This window comes from Ahaetulla prasina, chromosome 18, assembly GCF_028640845.1.
Source record: "Ahaetulla prasina isolate Xishuangbanna chromosome 18, ASM2864084v1, whole genome shotgun sequence".
NCBI classification, from domain to species: Eukaryota; Metazoa; Chordata; class Lepidosauria; order Squamata; family Colubridae; genus Ahaetulla; species Ahaetulla prasina.
The window spans coordinates 11,486,368-11,504,618 of NC_080556.1; the positions used below are offsets into that span (position 1 = coordinate 11,486,368).

General features: G+C 46.3%; 1 protein-coding gene across 1 annotated transcript in view; it reads left to right on the forward strand.

Annotated features, from left to right (window-relative positions):
- The window catches only part of CLCN6 (chloride voltage-gated channel 6), a 44,492-nt gene that overhangs the window by 7,601 nt on the left and 18,640 nt on the right, over nucleotides 1-18,251 (forward strand). Inside the window, exons 4-13 of the mRNA XM_058161193.1 lie at nucleotides 162-227; nucleotides 4,467-4,533; nucleotides 4,718-4,824; nucleotides 6,030-6,156; nucleotides 6,264-6,331; nucleotides 8,286-8,344; nucleotides 13,058-13,190; nucleotides 14,163-14,276; nucleotides 15,473-15,639; nucleotides 17,560-17,692. Coding sequence (XP_058017176.1) covers nucleotides 162-227; nucleotides 4,467-4,533; nucleotides 4,718-4,824; nucleotides 6,030-6,156; nucleotides 6,264-6,331; nucleotides 8,286-8,344; nucleotides 13,058-13,190; nucleotides 14,163-14,276; nucleotides 15,473-15,639; nucleotides 17,560-17,692 — 1,041 coding nt within the window. The remainder of the gene's footprint in view (nucleotides 1-161; nucleotides 228-4,466; nucleotides 4,534-4,717; nucleotides 4,825-6,029; nucleotides 6,157-6,263; nucleotides 6,332-8,285; nucleotides 8,345-13,057; nucleotides 13,191-14,162; nucleotides 14,277-15,472; nucleotides 15,640-17,559; nucleotides 17,693-18,251) is intronic.

Below are 18,251 nucleotides of genomic sequence, written 5' to 3' on the forward strand. Positions count from 1 at the left end.
AAAAGCACCTTTGGGACGTCCGGTTTTAAATCTTCTTCTTTTTTTTCTGAAATGAAGCATGTGACCGCTTGTTTAAGCAAGTTAGGTAAGCTGTGACATCTTCCCGAAGCAGCCATGAGATCTAGAAACCTGATGTTTGCCTTTCTCTTTCTCCCTTTCAGAAGGGCCAGCGCTATGAAGCGGTGAAGTGGTTGATGGTTTTTGCCATCGGAGTTTGCACGGGAATGGTAAGCTGTCTGCTCCGAGATGGGCCTGCTCTTCTTATCTTGTCCTTAGTGTGCAGTTGATAACAAGCAAACCGTAAGATAGTAGACAACATACAGTATATCACAGATATACCCCTCACTTGTTGTAAATATTATCTTTTCGTGCGAGAACTCTGAAGAAACGACACTCGGCTACAATGTAAAGTAGTGACTATACAGCTTGTATAACAGTGTGAATCTGCCGTCCCCTCAAAATAGCTCAACACACAGCCATGAATGTCTAAACTGCTGGCAACAAAAGTGAGGACACCCCTAAGTGGTAATGTCCAAATGGGGCCCAAGTAGCCGTTTTCCCTCCCTGGTGTCATGTGACTTGTTAGTGATACAAGGTCTCTGGGGAGCAGGTGTGTTAAATTTGGTGTTTATCGCTCTCACTCTCTCATACGGGTCGCTGGAAGTTAAGCATGGCACCTCATGGCAATGAACTCTCTGAGGATCTGAAAAAACCAATTGTTGCTCTACATAAAGATGGCCTAGGCTATAAGATAGACAGCGTACTAAAAAGCAGAGACATCACCCTGCCAACAAAAGTGCGTATAGTCAACTTTATGGTTTTCCCAGTTGCAATGGATGGCTGTGAAAGTTTTTTTTTTTTTTTGTTTACATTTATACCCCGCCCTTCTCCGAAGACTCAGGGCGGCTTACAGTGTATAAGGCAATAGTCTCATTCTATTTGTATATTTTTACAAAGTCAACTTATTGCCCCCCCCAACAATCTGGGTCCTCATTTTACCTACCTTATAAAGGATGGAAGGCTGAGTCAACCTTGGGCCGGGCTCGAACCTGCAGTAATTGCAGGATTTGTGTTCTTAATAACAGGCCTTACCAGCCTGAGCTAAACCGGCCCTTAAGGACCATAAGGCCCTTAAAGTTGGACCATAAGGAAGGCTGAGCGCCTAAGAATGGAGGCCTTTGAACTCTGGTGCTGGAAAAGACTCCTGGGAGTCCCTTGGACTGCAAGGCGAACAAAGAAGTCAGTCCTAGAGGAGATCAACCCTGACTGCTCTTTAGAAGGCCAGATCCAGAAGAGGAAACTCAAATCCTTGGGCCCCCTAATGAGAAAGAAGGACTCACTGGAGAAGAGCTAATGCTGGGAAAGATTGAGGGCAAAGGAAGAAGGGGACGACAGAGAACGAGGTGGCTGGATGGAGTCCCTGAAGCAGTAGGCATGAGCTTCAGTGGACTCCAGAGGATGGTAGAGGATAGGAAGGCCTGCAGGAATGTTATCCATGGGGTCGTGATGGGGTCGGACACGACTTAGCAACTAACAATAACAACAAGGCTATAAGAAGATTGCCAAGACTCTGAAACTGAGCTGTAGCACGGTTTAACGGTTTAACAGGACAGGGTCCACTCAGAACAGGCCACGCTGCATCAAATTGGTCTGCAGGGCTGTCGTCCCAGAAGGAAGCCTCTCCTAAAGCCGATGCACAAGAAAGCCCTCAGGCGGTTTGCTGCCGACAAGCAGACTTAGGACCTGGGTTTCTGGAACCACGTCCTGTGGTCCGATGAGACCAAGATAAAACTTAACTTGGTTCAGATGGTGTCCAGCGTGTGTGGCGGCAACCAGGCGAGGAGTACAAAGACCAGCGTGTCTTGCCTGCAGTCGAGCATGGTGATGGGAATGTCATGGTCCGGGGCTGCATGAGTGCTACCGGCGCTGGGGAGCTACAGTTCATTGAGGGAACCATGAATGCCAACATGTGACATACTGAAGCAGAGCACGATCCCCTCCCTTCGGAGACTGGACCACAAGGCACTTCCGCAATTCCAAGATGATAACAGATCCCAAACACACCTCCAAAAGGACCGCTGCCTTGCTAAAGAAGCTGAGGGCAAAGGTCGATGGACTGGCCAAGCGTGTCTCCTGACCTAAACCCTTGAGCATCTCTGGGGCATCCTGAAAGGGAAGGTGAGGTGCGCAAGGTCTCTTAACATCCACCAGCCTTGTCATGGAGGAGTGGAAGAGGACTCCAGTGGCCACCTCTGAAGCTCTCACAATACTTGACAACACAGTATCAACAGTAGAAACCTTCAAATTTCTGGGTTCTATCATATCGCAAGATCTAAAATGGACAGCTAACATCAAAAACATCATTAAAAAAGGACAACAAAGAATGTTCTTTCTGCGCCAACTCAGTAAGCTCAAACTGCCCAAGGAGCTGCTGATTCAGTTCTACAGAGGAATTATTGAGTCTGTCATTTGCACCTCTGTAACTGTCTGATTCGGTTCTGCAACCCAACAAGAAAAACACAGACTTCAGAGGATAATTAGAACTGCAGAAAAAATAATGGCTACCAACCTGCCTTCCATTGAGGACCTGTATACTGCACGAATCAAGAAGAGGGCCGTGAAAATATTTACAGACCCCTCACATCCTGGACATAAACTGTTTTCAACTCCTACCCTCAAAACGACGCTATAGAGCACTGCACACCAGAACAACTAGACACAAGGACAGTTTTTTCCCGAAGGCCATCACTCTGCTAAACAAATAATTCCCTCAACACTGTCAAACTATGTACTGAATCTGCACTACTATTAATCGTCTCATAGTTCCCATCACCAATCTCTTTCCACTATGACTGTATAACTATAACTTGTTGCTGGAATCCTTATGATTTATATTGATATACTGACCATCAATTGTGTTGTAAATGTTGTACCTTGATGAACGTATCTTTTCTTTTATGTACACTGAGAGCATCTGCACCAAGACAAATTCCTTGTGTGTCCAATCACACTTGGCCAATAAAATTCTATTCTATTCTATTCTATTCTATTCTATTCTATTCTATTCTATTCTATTCTATTCTATTCTATTCTATTCTATTCTATGGTGAAGTCTACGTCCAAGGGGGTTAAGACAGTGCTGGAAAATTAATGGTGGCCACACAAAATATTGACACTTTGGGCCCCATTTGGACATTATCACTTAGGGGTGTACTCAATTATGTTGCCAGCAGTTTAGATCAGGGATAGTCAACCTTTTTATACCTACCGCCCACTTTTGTATCTCTGTTAGTAGTAAAATTTTCTAACCGCCCACCAGTTCCACAGTAATGCGCCATGTATTGTGGTCTGTGCATGCCTCCCGCGCATCGTGGATTGGGTTTTGGGGTGTGTGTGCCAGCTACCAGCTCTGCTTGTCTGCTACAGCTGGGAGGTGTGGGGAGAGATGCATGAGCTATTCTGGAACGAGGCTCTTTTGTTTGCGGTCGCACCATTTAGTTTCACTTACGTAACATGAACTAAACTTATGCGCGGAGGTCCGAAAGGTTGGTGGCCCCTGATTTAAGCGGTGTACGTAGCCAACCTATTGCCTCCCCAACAATCTGGGTCCTCATTTGACCCACCTCGGAAGGATGGAAGGCTGAGTCAACCTTGAGCCGGTGTGTTCTGTTCCCCCCCCCCAACTCTCCAATGAGCACACGCCGGCCGAGGCCGTCTGCCAGCAATTTATTTACAATCGGCCGAGTGTCCTTTGGCAGAGAACAGTTCTGGCACCGTTTCTTCACGTGCCTGCTAAGTCTCTCATCAAGTAGCAGAGTGCTGACAATCCGTTGCCAAAGCAACCAGGAGCCTGCAGAATAATCCAAAAGTTACTCACACAGAAATCCCAGCCTTCAATCCAAGAGTACGAAGAAGCTTACCCTAGCAGCTCGTAGCTTTGTCCGACACAAGGGCCTACAGAGCAACCCCACTCGCTTTTATCTCTTGTGGGGTGTGGCTCCTTGACTCAGCACTCCCTGGGCCTGCCCCACCTCCTCCTCTGCTGCTCACGCCTTTCTTGACGTCGCTGTCTCGGATCGAGCCAAGATTGATCCTCGGCAGCTGGATCTTGAGGCGTTGCCAGGGAGGAGGAGGGGTCAGGGGAAAGAGGCCTTGTCAGCTCCTTCTCCTCCTCCTCCTCCTGCCTGCAACTGGAACCTGGGACGGTGGCAGGGAGGAGGAAGGTCCGGGGGAGACGGAGGCCTTGTCAGCTCCTCCTCCCTCTCCGAGTCATCCGGCTCCAGGAGGCCAGGCCCAGGGGGCAGAGCCACAACACGGTGAGACTCTAACTGCCAAATTGCTGGCAGCCGGCAGTCAGCAGAAGGACTGCACTCTTAATTTTGTAACTGAACGGTCACTAAATGAACTTGTACTAAGCTGTGTTGTGTTGTTGTTTTAAATTGCCTTGTTCCTTCTTCCCTCTGCAGGTGGGCCTTTTTGTAGACTTTTTCGTCCACCTCTTCACCAGAATCAAATTCCAAGTGGTTCAGAACTGTATCTTTTCTAGTTTGGATGGTGTCTTGAAAGTTGATGGGGGAGAGAGAATGCCAGTCGCCCCGTTGGCCTTGGGGAGGGCCCAGTATTCGGGGCGAAGCAGTTACGTTCCTCTTGGGCCAGGTACCTTTTCATGAACATTGCTTGGCGCGTCTCCTTCCTTTCCTTGACTCCGTCTCTGCAGCGGTGGAGGACTGCAGCGAGAAAGGTTGCCTGGCCATCTCCCTGCTGGAGCTGCTGGGCTTCAACCTCACCTTCATCTTCCTGGCCAGCCTCTTTGTCTTAATCCAGGTAAGGCTTCTCTTCGGGTTCTCTGTTCACAAGGAATAGCTTTACAATCGACAACATGTCTGTAGAGATTCTCAGACATACTGCACTTAGTATACTGCACGAGTCAAAAAGAGGACTGTGAAATATTTACAGACCCCTCACATCCTGGACATAAACTATTTCAATTCCTACCCTCAAAACGACGCTACAGAGCACTGCACACCTGAACAACTAGACACAAGAACAGTTCCCCCCCCCCCCGAATGCCATCACTCTGCTAAACAAATAATTCCCTCAACACTGTCAAACTATTTACTAAATCTGTACTACTATTAATCTTCTCATTGTTCCCACTACCCATCTCCTTCCACTTACGACTGCATGACTGTAACTTTGTTGCTTGTATCCTTACGATTTATATTGATTAGTTCCTGATTGCTTATTTGTACCCTATGACTGTCATTAAGTGTTGTACCTTAGAATTCTTGATGTTCTTTTCTTTTATGTACACTGAGAGTGTATGCACCAAGACAAATTCCTTGTGTGTCCAATCATACTTGGCCAATAAAAATTTCTATTCTATTCTGTTCTGTTCTTATTCTTCTATTCTATTCTATTCCTTCTACATTCTATTCTATTCCTATTCCTATTTCTATTCCATTCCGTATTTTCTATTCTATTCTATTCTATTCTATTCTATTCTATTCTATTCTATTCTTCATTCAATTCCATATTTCCTATTCTATTCTGTTCTATTCTATTCTATTCTATTCTATTCTATTCTATTCTATTCTATTCATTCAATTCCATATTTCCTATTCTATTCTATTCTGTTCTGTTCTGTTCTATTCTATTCTATTCTATTCTTCATTCAATTCCATATTTCCTATTCTATTCTATTCTATTCTATTCTATTCTATTCTATTCTATTCTATTCTATTCTATTCTATTCTATTCTATTCTATTCTTCATTCAATTCCATATTTCGTATTCTATTCTATTCATCCAGGTCATGGTTGGTCCCAAAGGTGCTTTTTTAGGAGGCAACTGGACTTCTCTCTCTTTTTTTTTTTCTTTCAAAGACGTTTCGCTTCTCATCCAAGAAGCTTCTTCAGCTCCATCCCTCACTATCCTTTCAGTGCTGAAGAACTGCCAATGCCTGCGGGTGAAAAACGCCGTCTATAAAAGTATTTTATAAATGTCCTGTGTTGTGCCTGCCTTTCCAGCCAGTAGCTGCCGGATCAGGGATTCCAGAGATCAAGTGTTACTTGAATGGAGTCAAGGTCCCCGGGATCGTGCGTCTTCGGACCTTGATCTGCAAAGCGCTGGGGGTCCTTTGTAGCGTGGCTGGAGGTAACGCCGAAACCGTTACCCGTTCTCGCTGCTTGGTCTTTCTGGGCGTTGGGAAGTTAGCTGATTCCCCCCCCCCCCCCCGTAACCGGCTGTGTCTTTCCTCCCAGGTCTTTTTGTAGGGAAGGAAGGCCCCATGATCCACAGCGGCGCTATCGTCGGGGCTGGTTTACCTCAGGTGAGCGCGAGTGCAAGTCTCGTCCGAATGGGGCAGAAACGCTTTTTTCCCGAAAACGCTGCTTCTCCAGATCTGTGCTTGGTGGTGGTCCGATGCAGATTAAAAAACAAACAAACTGAGTTTTAGTGAACGCTTTCCAGGGGGCTTCATTTGGCGCAGGGGTAGTCAACCTTTTTATACCTACCGCCCACTTTTGTATCTCTGTTAGTAGAAAAATTTTCTAACCGCCCACCGGTTCCACAGTAATGGTGATTTATAAAATGTATCGTCATCTGCGCATGCCTCTCACGCATCATGGATTGGGTTTTGGGGGGAGCGCCAGCTACCAGCTCTGCTTGTCTGTTACAGCTGGGTAATGAGGGGAGAAATGCGCGAGCTATTCTGGAACGAGGCTCTTTTGTTTGCGGTCGTACTATAGCGCCATTTAGTTTCACTTACGTAACGTGAACTAAACTTATGCGTGGGCGATACAAATAGTATATTTTTAGAAATTTAAATTGTCATGGGGAATTTTATGAAAACCTAATGAGAATGTTTTTAAATAATGTTATGAAATTTTTTTTAAAAAGTCAAATTTAAAAAAAAGGAAAGTGCTTCACTATCGGACAAAACCCCTACCGCCCACCATGAAAGCTGAAATGCCCACTAGTGGGCGGTAGGGACCAGGTTGACTACCACTGATTTGGGGCAAAGATTTCTGATGGGAAAAATCCCAGTTCTGCCACCTGCGCATTTCAGAATTCGGCCAACCTAGAATAGGCGCCAATAACCTGGGTCCCCAGATGTATGATCTTTGTGTCTGCTTTTACAGTTGTGAGTTTTAAGAAGGGTTAATCTCCTTTCTGTTCCTCTTTCCAAAAAGACATTTGAAATTAGAGAACAGGAAGATAAACAATATTACAAGATGCGGGTTTTATTTTATCAGTGGTTAGATAAAAAAAAATATGTTAATGAAGTTTGATAGAGGCTTTTTTAATGTAAGAATTGTTGAAATGCACAAAACATAATGTAATATCATCGGTTTGATTTAAGATGATGAAATAATGATGTAATTAACATAAAGTTTAGAATATTTTAGATAAAGTGAGGGAAGAAATGCTCATAATTAAATAAATGATTAATGGAGTAAAATATTTGGATATATATTAGATTGGTAAAATGCAAAATTAGAAAAATCATAGGTTATGAATATGGTGAAATTGCACAAAAGATTTGTAACCAACCAACTGACACGCTGTTTGTATCTGTATTAAAGATATTTTTATGTATGTTTGTCTAAAAAAATAAAAATAAAAAATAAAAAAGAAAGAAAGAAAGAAAAAATTGACACTTTAGATCAGGGGTCTCCAACCTTGGCAACTTTAAGACTTGCTGGCTGAGGAACTCTGGGAGTTGAAGTCCACAAGTCTTAAAGTTGCCAAGGTTGGAGACCCCTGCTTTAGATAATCATAGGTAGTCCTCAACGATTACAATTTAGCCCAAAATTTCTGCCAAGTGAGACATTTGTTAAGTGAGTTTTGCCCCCATTTTTATGACTTTTCTTGCCGCCATTGTTAAGCGAATCCCTGCAGCTGTTAGATTAGTCGCACGGATCGTTGTTAAGCGAATCTGGCTTCCCTCAGTGACTTTGCTTGTCAGAAGGCCGCCAAAGGCGGGAATCACATGACCCTGGGACGCGCGACCCTCCGTTGCCAAGCCTCTCCGTTTGGATCGCATGACCACGGGGATGCTGCAAGGGTCAGTGAGTGGTGAAAAACGGTCGTAAGTCCCTTTTTTGTCACTTTGAACGGTCACTAAATGAACGGTTGTAAGTCGAGGACTACCTGTGTAGCACCTGTGAATTTTGTCTGGTTGGTTTTTCTTTATATCTATATATAAAATTTGGCAATCCAGCAATTATCGTTCAACATTCACTTACTTTTCCTTTTCTCTCTCTCTCTCTCTCATTGTGCAGTTCCAGAGTATTTCTTTAAGGAAAATCCAGTTTAATTTCCCCTATTTCCGAAGTGACAGGTACGGTGGCTCCTTGAGTGGAGAAGGCTTGGCTTTCTGTGTAGGAGAAGGATATATTTTCAGATTTGCTGCTCAGCCAGCGGCGAAAATTTAGCCGTGTTTTGCTGTGGGGTGCGGTCGCAATGCTGGGTCTCTTTTTGCACCCTCTCAACAATGGCTGCCTTCGTTATTGGCTGCCAATCATCTATCAGTCAACAACTGACACCGATAGATGGAGAAGCTACTGTGTTTCCCTGAAAAGAAGACCCAGTATTATTTTCTTTTGACAACCCCCCCCCCAAAAAAAACCATGGCTAGGGCTTCTTTTCGGGGGGGGGTGTCTAATTGAGGGGTGAAATTCAGCAGGTTCTGGTAGCAGAAATTTTGAGTCGTTTGGAAAACCCGCAGATACCACCTCTGGCTGGTCCCAGAGTGGGGTGGGAATTTTGTAGTATCCTTCCCCAGGAGTGGGGTGAGAATGGAGATTTTGAAGTATCCTTCCCCCAGGAGTGGGGAGGGAATGGGGATTTTGCAGTATCGTTCCCCTGCAGTGGGGAGGGAATGGAGATTTTGCATTATCCTTCCCCCAGGAGTGGGGAGGGAATGGAGTTTTTGCAGTATCCTGGGAGGCCAAAAACGGGCCTATTTTTGGGAAAATGGGCCCATTGTTCACAAAACTGGGTGCGTTTTTGCCCTCCCCAGACCCCAGGAGTACTCTGCAGGTCTCCCAAACCCTCTACAGGGCCTGTTTTGGCATCCCAAACCCCCAAGCATTGCGTTTTTGTGCTCCCCAGCCCCCAGGAGCACTCTGCAGGCCTCCCAAACCCTCTGTGCATCCCGTTTTTGCGAAAAATGGTACGCGCAGAGGATTTGAGAGGCCTTGCTCCTGGGGGCCGGGAAGGGCAAAAACTTTTTTTTTCTTGTTTATCACTTCGAAGGAGTGCGTCTTACACTCCTGGTGCGTTTTGTAGTCCGAAAAATACGGTACTTCTTAAAACCTACTTTGGAAAAGTGTGTATCAAGTATTACAGATCGGTCACACAAGAAGAGCAAGGTATCCAAAAAAAGAAGCCACCTTCTGATTGGTGATTCAATTATAAGGGATGTAAATTTAGGAAAGGATATGGAGGTTTTGAAAGACGTCAGGTGTCTACCTGGTGCTACTGCCAGCAGAGACAAGAGACGTATTCTTAAGATAGTCAAGAATGCCAGTAAGGATTCTGATGTTGATGCTATTATACACCTTGGCACAAATGATCTGTCCCAAAAGGATGTGCTTTCTGTGCAGAATGATTTCCAGAGCTTAGGGTATGAACTTAATAGCATAGGTTGTAGGCTTAACTTTTCAGAGGTTTTACCAGTACATAAGGAACAAAAAGGTAAAGGCCAGCGTGTAGTGGAGTTTAATGTGTGGCTAAAGGAGTGGTGTAAAAGGGAAGGCTTTGGTTTTATTAGTCATGATGTCTGCAACTGGTCCAATGAAAAATTGTACAAAGAGATGGATTGCATCCATCAAAGAAAGGACTGAGTTACTTAGCAATACATTCACAGATTTTCTGGATAAACATTTAAACTGAACAGTGGGGACAGAGAATTAACTGATATAGAAAATTTCTGTCCCCAGCAATCGAAAACTAAAAGGGTTATCAGTGCATGTAACATAGATGTCTGTATGGGTAAGACTATCAACCATGCTATCAAGCAAAACCAAGCATTTAACAGTGAGTGCCATACCATGTGCACTAAACCAACAGGTGGCAAGAAAGTAGGGGCAGACAACACAGGTTATGTAGACAGTAAACACAAGATCAATCCAAATGGACTCAAATGTCTATACACCAATGCACAGAGTATGAGGAATAAACAGGGTGAATTAGAAATCCAAGTAAATGAGGGTAGATATGATATTGTTGCCATTACGGAAACTTGGTGGGATGAAACTGACAAATGGAACATACAGCTAGAGGATATAAATTATTTAAAAGAAATAGACCAAATAAAGAGGAGGTGGAGTTGCACTATATATAAGAAATAACTACATCTCTACAGAAATAGAGCACAACAATGATGAAAATCATCTTGAATGTATTTGGGTCAATATAAAAGGGTGAAAACGATATTGCCATAGGTCTATACTATAGGCCACCCAACCAAACAGAGGAAGTAGATGAACTTTTGCTAGTCAGCTAACTAAGGTATGTAGGAAGCACATCACAGTAGTAATGGGGATTTTAACTACCCTGACATCAACTGGGAAACAAACTCTGCACCAAGTGGAAAATCCAACAGGTTCCTAACAAACCTAGCAGACAACTTTGTTTCCCAAAAATAGAGAAGGCGACAAGGATCAGCCATATTGGACTTAATTCTCACTAACAGAGATGAAATGATAGAAGGTGTTGAAGCTACAGGAACCTTGGGGCAAGTGACCACGCAATATTGGAATTCAACATTAAGCAAATACAAGTAGTAGAACAAAGTCAAACTAGAGTCTTGGACTTTAAGAGCTAATTTCAATAAACTTAGAGATCTTGAGAAGGATTCAATGGATGAGAATCCTCAGGGGGAAAACAACTGAAGAAGCTTGGGAAATTTTGAAAAGTGAGATTATAAAAGCACAGTCTAACACAATACCAATGAAGAAGAAAAATAGTAGATCACAAAAGAAACCAGCATGGATGCATAAAGAACTATCTGACAAATTGAAAGACAAAAGGACAAATATAAAAAGTGGAAAGAGGGCAAATAACTAAGGCAGAATATCAGCAAATAGCCGAGCCTGTAAAGATGAAGTGAGGAAAGCTAAGGCTCACAATGAACAAAGGCTAGCGACAAAAGTAAAAATAATAAAAAGCTTCTTCCAACATGTTAAAAACAAGAAAAAGTCAAGGAAACAATTGGCCCATTGCTGGGAGAAAGTGGCAAGAAGATGACAAGCAACAGGAGAAAGCAGATCTACTTAACTCATATTTTGCATCTGTCTTTACACAAAAGGAAAAACAATCCAACCTATCAAAACAGCACTACAAAAACAGATTAGAAACACAAGTTAAAATAGGGAAGAAAATGGTAAGTGAACACCTGTCTACCCTAGACGAGTTCAAATCACCAGGACCGGATGGATTACACCCCAAGGTTCTGAAGGAACTGGCAGACGTGATCTCAGAACCACTGAACTATATCTTTCAAAGATCCTGGAGCACAGGGGAGCTGCCAGAGGACTGGAAAAGAGCTGATATAGTTCCCATCTTCAAAAAAGGGAAAAAAACAGATCCAGGAAACTACAGACCTATCAGTCTGACCTCAATACCGGGGAAGATTCTGGAAAAGATAATCAAACAACGAATCACCGAACACCTAGAAGCAAACAAAGTAATAACCAAAAGCCAACATGGGTTTGTCAAAAACAGATCATGCCAGACTAATCTTATCGCATTCTTTGACAAAATGACAAAATTAGTAGACCAGAGGAATGCTGTTGATATAATTTACTTGGACTTCAGTAAAGCATTTGATAAAGTAGACCATAACCTACTACTAGATAAAGTAGAAAAATGTGGGTTAGACAGCACCACCACCAGATGGATTCGTAACTGGCTGACCAACCGCACTCAACGTGTAGTCCTCAACGGAACTACATCCACATGGAGGGAAGTATGCAGTGGAGTACCCCAAGGCTCTGTTTTAGGCCCAGTACTCTTCAACATCTTCATCAATGACTTGGACGAGGGATAGATGGGGAACTCATCAAATTTGCAGATGACACCAAGCTGGCAGGAATAGCCAACACTCCAGAAGATAGGCTCAAGTTACAGAAAGATCTTGACAGACTTGAACATTGGGCGCTATCTAACAAAATGAAATTCAACAGTAAAAAAGTAAGGTTCTACATTTAGGCCAAAAAACAAAATGCACCAGTACCGTATATGTGGTACCTTGCTCAATAGTAGTACCTGTGAGAGGGATCTTGGAGTCCTAGTGGATAACCATCTAGATATGAGCCAGCAGTGTGCAGCAGCTGTTAAAAAGCCAACACAGTTCTGGGCTGCATAAACAGAGGATAGAATCAAGTTCACGTGAAGTGCTAGTACCACTTTATAGTGCCTTGGTAAGGCCACACTTGGAATATTGCATCCAGTCTTGGTCGCCACCATGTAAAAAAGATGTTGAGACTCTAGAAAGAGTGCAGAGAAGAGCAACAAAGATCATTAGGGACTGGAGGATAAAACATATGAAGAACGGTTGCAGGAACTGGGTATGTCTAGTTTAACAAAAGAAGGACTAGGGAGACATGATAGCAGTGTTCCAATATCTCAGGGGCTGCCACAGAGAAGTGGGAGTTGGGCTGTTCTCCAGAGCACCTGAGGGTAGAACAAGAAGCAATGGGTGGAAACTGATCAAGGAAAGAAGCAACTTAGAACTAAGGAGAAATTTCCTGACAGTTAGAACAATTAATAAGTGGAACGACTTGCCTTCAGAAGTTGTGAATGCTCCAACACTGGAAATTTTTAAGAAAATGTTGGATAGCCATCTGACTGAGATGGTGTAGGGTTTCCTGCCTGGGCAGGGGGTTGGACTAGAAGGCCTCCAAGGTCCCTTCCAACTCTGATGTTATGTTATGTTAAAACATGCCCCTTGCCCTTCCCAATGAGGGTGTGGAAAATATGATGCTGGCTGCCATGTTCGTTCTTTCTGCCTCAGACGCCTCCTGTTTTTTGTTTTGTTTCCCCTCAGGGACAAAAGAGATTTTGTTTCTGCTGGTGCGGCCGCTGGGGTGGCTGCAGCCTTCGGGGCGCCCATCGGAGGGACGCTTTTCAGCCTAGAAGAAGGCTCCTCGTTTTGGAACCAGGGCCTCACGTGGAAAGTGGTGAGACCAAACTCTCAGCTCGGCCCCCGTGAGCCTGGCCGGTATCCACGTCTCACGTATCCACGTCTTCCTTCCGAGGGCTCTTGGAAGGCCTTTTTGTGCTCTGAACGTGGCCTAGACAGGCAGCCCTCGACCTAATGACTGCAGTGGAGCCCCGAAATTTTTGCGGCTAAGTGAGACAGTTGCTCAGGGAATTTTGTCATTTGACGACATTTCATGCCATAGTTCCTGTTCCGTGGATCTCGGCAGTTGTTTAAGTTGGCAACGCCGTGGATGAGTGAAATCTGGCTTCCCCCCACGGACTTTGCCTGTCAGAAAGTCGCAAAAGGGGAATCGCACTGGGACACTGCAACCGTCATAAATACGAGTCGGTTGCCAAGCGTCCGAATTTTGATCGTGTGGCCATGAATAGAGGCCAGTGGAGGGATTCAGCCGGTTCGCACCGATTCAGGAGAACCGGTTGTTAACTTTCTAAGCAGTTCGGAGAACCGGTTGTTAGAAGAAATCTTATTTTGTTTTTTGTCCACTTTACAGGGCTAATCCTGTAAGGAAGGCAGGAAGGAAACATTCTGGTGGTGTTTCTAGCCTCATCTTTATCGCCCTGCTTACAGAAACTGCCTCTTGGTTAACCCTTGTTACATTGTAACAGCTAAGGCGAAGCGCCCATCGACGTGAGTGACGTTGAGATGGCCACGCCCACACGGTCACATGACCTCTGAGCCACGCCTACCCAGCCGGTCATTAGGGCAGAGAACCGGTTGTTAAATTATTTGAATCTCACCGCTGCTTACAACGGTTATAAGTGTGAAAAACGATCATACGTTATTTTTTTTTCAGTGCTGTTCTCACTTCAAACAGTCACTAAACGAACAGTTGTAAATCAAGGACTACCTGTAGGCAAGCTTCGGGACCTCAAAAATCGCCCACACAGATCCTGGGAATGACCTGGTTTTGTGTGTCTTTTTCTTCCAGCTCTTCTGTTCCATGTCTGCCACCTTCACCCTCAACTTTTTCCGCTCCGGCATTCAGTTTGGAAGTTGGGGGTCTTTCCAGCTGCCGGGGTTGCTGAATTTTGGAGAGTTCAAGGTAGGCCTCACTTGACTCTGAATCTCTTTACCTTGGTTAGAAAATCATCTTTTTTTTCCTAAAACAAATGTAGAAAAATGCCCTAATAGCAGGGGTGAAACCCAGCAGGTTCTGACAGGTTCGGGAGAACCGGTAGCGGAAATTTTGAGTAGTACGGAGAACCAGCAAATACCACCTCTGGCTGGCCCCAGGAATGGGGAGGGAATGGGGATTTTGCAATATCCTTCCCCCAGGAGTAGGGTGGGAATTGGGATTTTGCAGTATCCTTCCCCCAGGAGTAGGGTGGGAATGGGGATTTTGCAGTATCCTTCCCCAGGAGTGGGGAGGGAATGAGGATTTTGCAGTATCCTTCCCTTGCCGTGCTCACCAAGCCATACCAGGCCCACCAAGCCACGCCCACAGAAGAGGTAGTAAAAAAAATTGGATTTCACCACTGCCTAATAGGCTAATAATTTAGCCTTCTTTCCTTCCCGCGTGGTTTCCAGATAGGAGGGGGCCTTTCAGACAAGCCACCCCGGCTAAGAATGGCCTCAGAGCCTTCCTTGATGCAGGTGTCCTGACCCAGCTCCCCAAACACGACAAACCCTCTGAAGTGAACTCAGAAAATTCCTTTATGAGGAGCGCCAGCAGCCCCGGCAAAAAGTTCCTCTCTCACCGCAGGTCTGTCTGTCCGTCTGGAAGACGAATAGTTGTTTGTCACACCTATTCATCTCCGCCCCCTGCCTTTTATCCCCGGAGCTAGGATGGGGCTTCGCTAGCAGCGGTGGCTCTTCTGTCCCGAGGACCGGCCCATAGATTTTCACTGCTCTCCTCTCCTCTGCCTTCTGAGCATCCGCACGTCGGGCACTGGACCCAGCGGTTCCTCCTCTTTCTCATCAGCCACCTCCAGACCTGGGAGCTGTTGACTCTCCATCTGAGGGCTGACGGACGGCCCAGGCTTCACCTCTGTCTCTCTCTCTCTGCCAGCTCCATTCCCTCTTACCCTGTGGAGCTCTCAGGTTGCCTGGATGCTGACCCTGACTCCCACGCCTCCTCCTCCTCCTCTGATTTGGCTGCTGGAGGAGCTGGCGTCCGACAGGCCACAACAGCAGGTCTCCAGGGCCAAGTTCGAGAAAGCTGGATTGAGGCCATGAAACATGCAAGGAATTTGCCCCACTTTCCTTTGTCTTTGTCTCTTTCCCCCTTCCCGTCTGCAGTGCCCAGAGTCTAACAAAAAATGCCACCTGTGGACCATCGTGGACTTGGGTTTCTTCATCCTGATGGGGGTCGGTGGGGGCCTCTTAGGGGCCACCTTCAACTGCATCAACAAAAGGCTGGCAAAATACCGCATGAGGAACGTGCACCCCAAGCCCAAGCTGGTCAGGTAACCGGGGGGCGGGGGGGGGGCGGCCTTTTCTGTGCTTGGAAGGCTTTTGCTCGTAACGGTTGCTGGAATTGGGGACATCTAGTTCAGGGGTCGGCAACCTTAAAACACTCAAAGAGCCACTTGGACCCGTTTCCTGCAGAAAAAAAACACACCGGGAGCCACAAAAACTTGTGTGGGCGTGGCCAGATCGATGTCACTCACCCCCACGCAGTCACATGACCACCTGTTCTATGTCTCTCCCCTTCTCCCTGTCTCTCCATCTCTCTGTGTATCTCTCTATTTCTCTCTCCCTCTGTATCTCTTCCCCTCTCTCACCTCCTCTCTGTGTATCAGTCTGTATGTGTCTCTCTCTCTCTGTATGTGTGTGTGTGTGTCTCCCCCCTCCCTTCAGGCGACCGTCGTCCTCCTCCCCCCGTCCTCTTATAACTCTCTGGCTGGCTGTGGCTGAGCTGGGAGAGTTCACACACGGAGGGAGACTCCAGCCAGAAGGCTGCCTCATGTGCAAATGTGACGCAAAGGCAGGTCCAGGGCAGCTTCGCTCCTGCACTCTCCAGCGACCCTCTTCCCCCTCCTCCTCTCAGGACGCCCGGGACAGCTGTGGCTGAGCCGGGAGCGTGCGGACGCGTGGAGAGACCCTCCTCAAGCGAGCGCCAAAGCTCAGGAAAGGTGCAAAGCTGCCCTGAACCTGCCTTCACGTCACATTTGCGCTTCGGGCTGGAGTCCAAAAAAGAAAGAAGAGGGGCGGGGCAAACCAGTGATGGGACAGGGAGCTGCAGAAAAGGGCCCAAAGAGCTGCTTGTGGCTCCAGAGGGTCTGACCCCTGGTCTAGGTTTTTTTTTAATTTGCATTTCTATCCCGCCCTTCTCCGTAGACTCAGAGCGGCTTACACTATGTCAAGCAATAGTCTTCATTCTATTTGTATATTTATATACAAAGTCAACTTATTGCCCCCAACAATCTGGGTCCTCATTTTACCTACCTTATAAAGGATGGAAGGCTGAGTCAACCTCGGGCCTGGTGGGACTAGAACCTGTAGTAATTGCAAGCAGCTGCTGTTAATAACAGACTGCATTAGCAGCCTGAGCCACAGAGGCCCCTTTAATGAAAAGAAGTTTAATGAAAAGAAGAACTAGGGGAGACATGATGGCAGTGTTTCAATATTTGAGGGGCTGCCCCAAAGAAGAGTGGGGTCCACCTGTTCTCCAATGCACCTGAAGGCAGGATAAGAAGCAACAGATGGAAACTAATCAAAGAGAGAAGAAACTTGAAACTAAGGAGAAATTTCCTGACAATTAGAACAATTAACCAGTGGAACAACTTGCCTCCAAAAGCTGTGAATGCTCCAACACTGGAGATTTTTAAAGAAGAGACTGGACAGTCACTTGTCTGAAATGGTGGAGGGTCCTGCTGGAGCAAGGGGCTGGGCTAGAAGACGCAGAGTAAAGCAAACCTTGGCACAGAGTCTCTTAGAGTCACAAACAGAATTTTCCACTCTTGGAACGACCGAACGAACAAATTGTTTCCTGCAAAAGCCCCCTCCCCCGTTCGCTCCTCTTTTGTTTCCTAGGCGAGGGGCCAATCACCTCCAAGATGTGGCTTTACTCCCAAGCCGACCCTGCTTTCTGAGTTGTTCTTGTCTTCTGGCAGCTCTGCGCATGCGCACACTGGGAACGGGCTCCAGCTGTTCCTCTGCCTCGCTGCTGTCTAGCTCCCTGTCTGTCTGAGGCGCAGAGCCCTTGTTCGAGCTTACCCCAGCCCCCAGGACTGGCCCCAGTTCCTCCCCAACCTCCTCGCAACATGTCCCCTAACTCAGCTGGAGGGCGGGGCGATGGGTATTTCAGTCTTTGCGTCTTCTCAGGACACCGGGATGGGGTTCCAAACCACGTGTGTTTCTCGTGTGCTTTGCGTTGCTTGCAGAGTCTTGGAGAGCCTTTTGGTGTGCCTGACGACCACGCTGGTGATATTTGTCGCTTCGATGCTCCTTGGGGAATGCCGGCCGCTCTCTTCCGCTGGCCACGGAGACAACAGCTCCTCCTCCTTCAGCCTGCAGGTGAGCGGAACGCGTTACATGCTGACGCGTCTCAAAAGGTGGATGGTGTGCATCTCGGTGTCACCTCTGGGGTTTTGTAAAATCCTTTTGGAACCCTTTGAAGGTCGCCTGGGAAACGGTTGTAGGGCCCCCCCATCACAAGCCCAGCGTCCTTCAGAGAAGGGACCTTAGGCGTCTTTGGTGGGGGGGGGGAAGAATTCCCTTTTAGAGGATAGATAGAGGAAGGGACACGGTGGTTTAGTGGCTAAGATGCTGAGCTTGTTGATCGAAAGGTTGGCAGTTCAGCGGTTCGAATCCCTAGTGCTGCGTAATGGGGTGAGCGCCCGTTCCTTGTCCCAGCTTCTGCCAACCTAGCAGTTTGAAAGCACGTAAAAAAAAATGCAAATAGAAAAAGAGGAGCCACCTTTGGTGTGAAGGGAACAGTGTTCCATGCGCCTTTGGCGTTGAGTCATTCCGGCCACATGACCGTGGAGACGTCTTCTGACAGCGCTGGCTCTTCGGCTTTGAAACGGAGATGAGCAACGCCCCCCTCCCAGAGTCGGGAACGACCAGCACATAT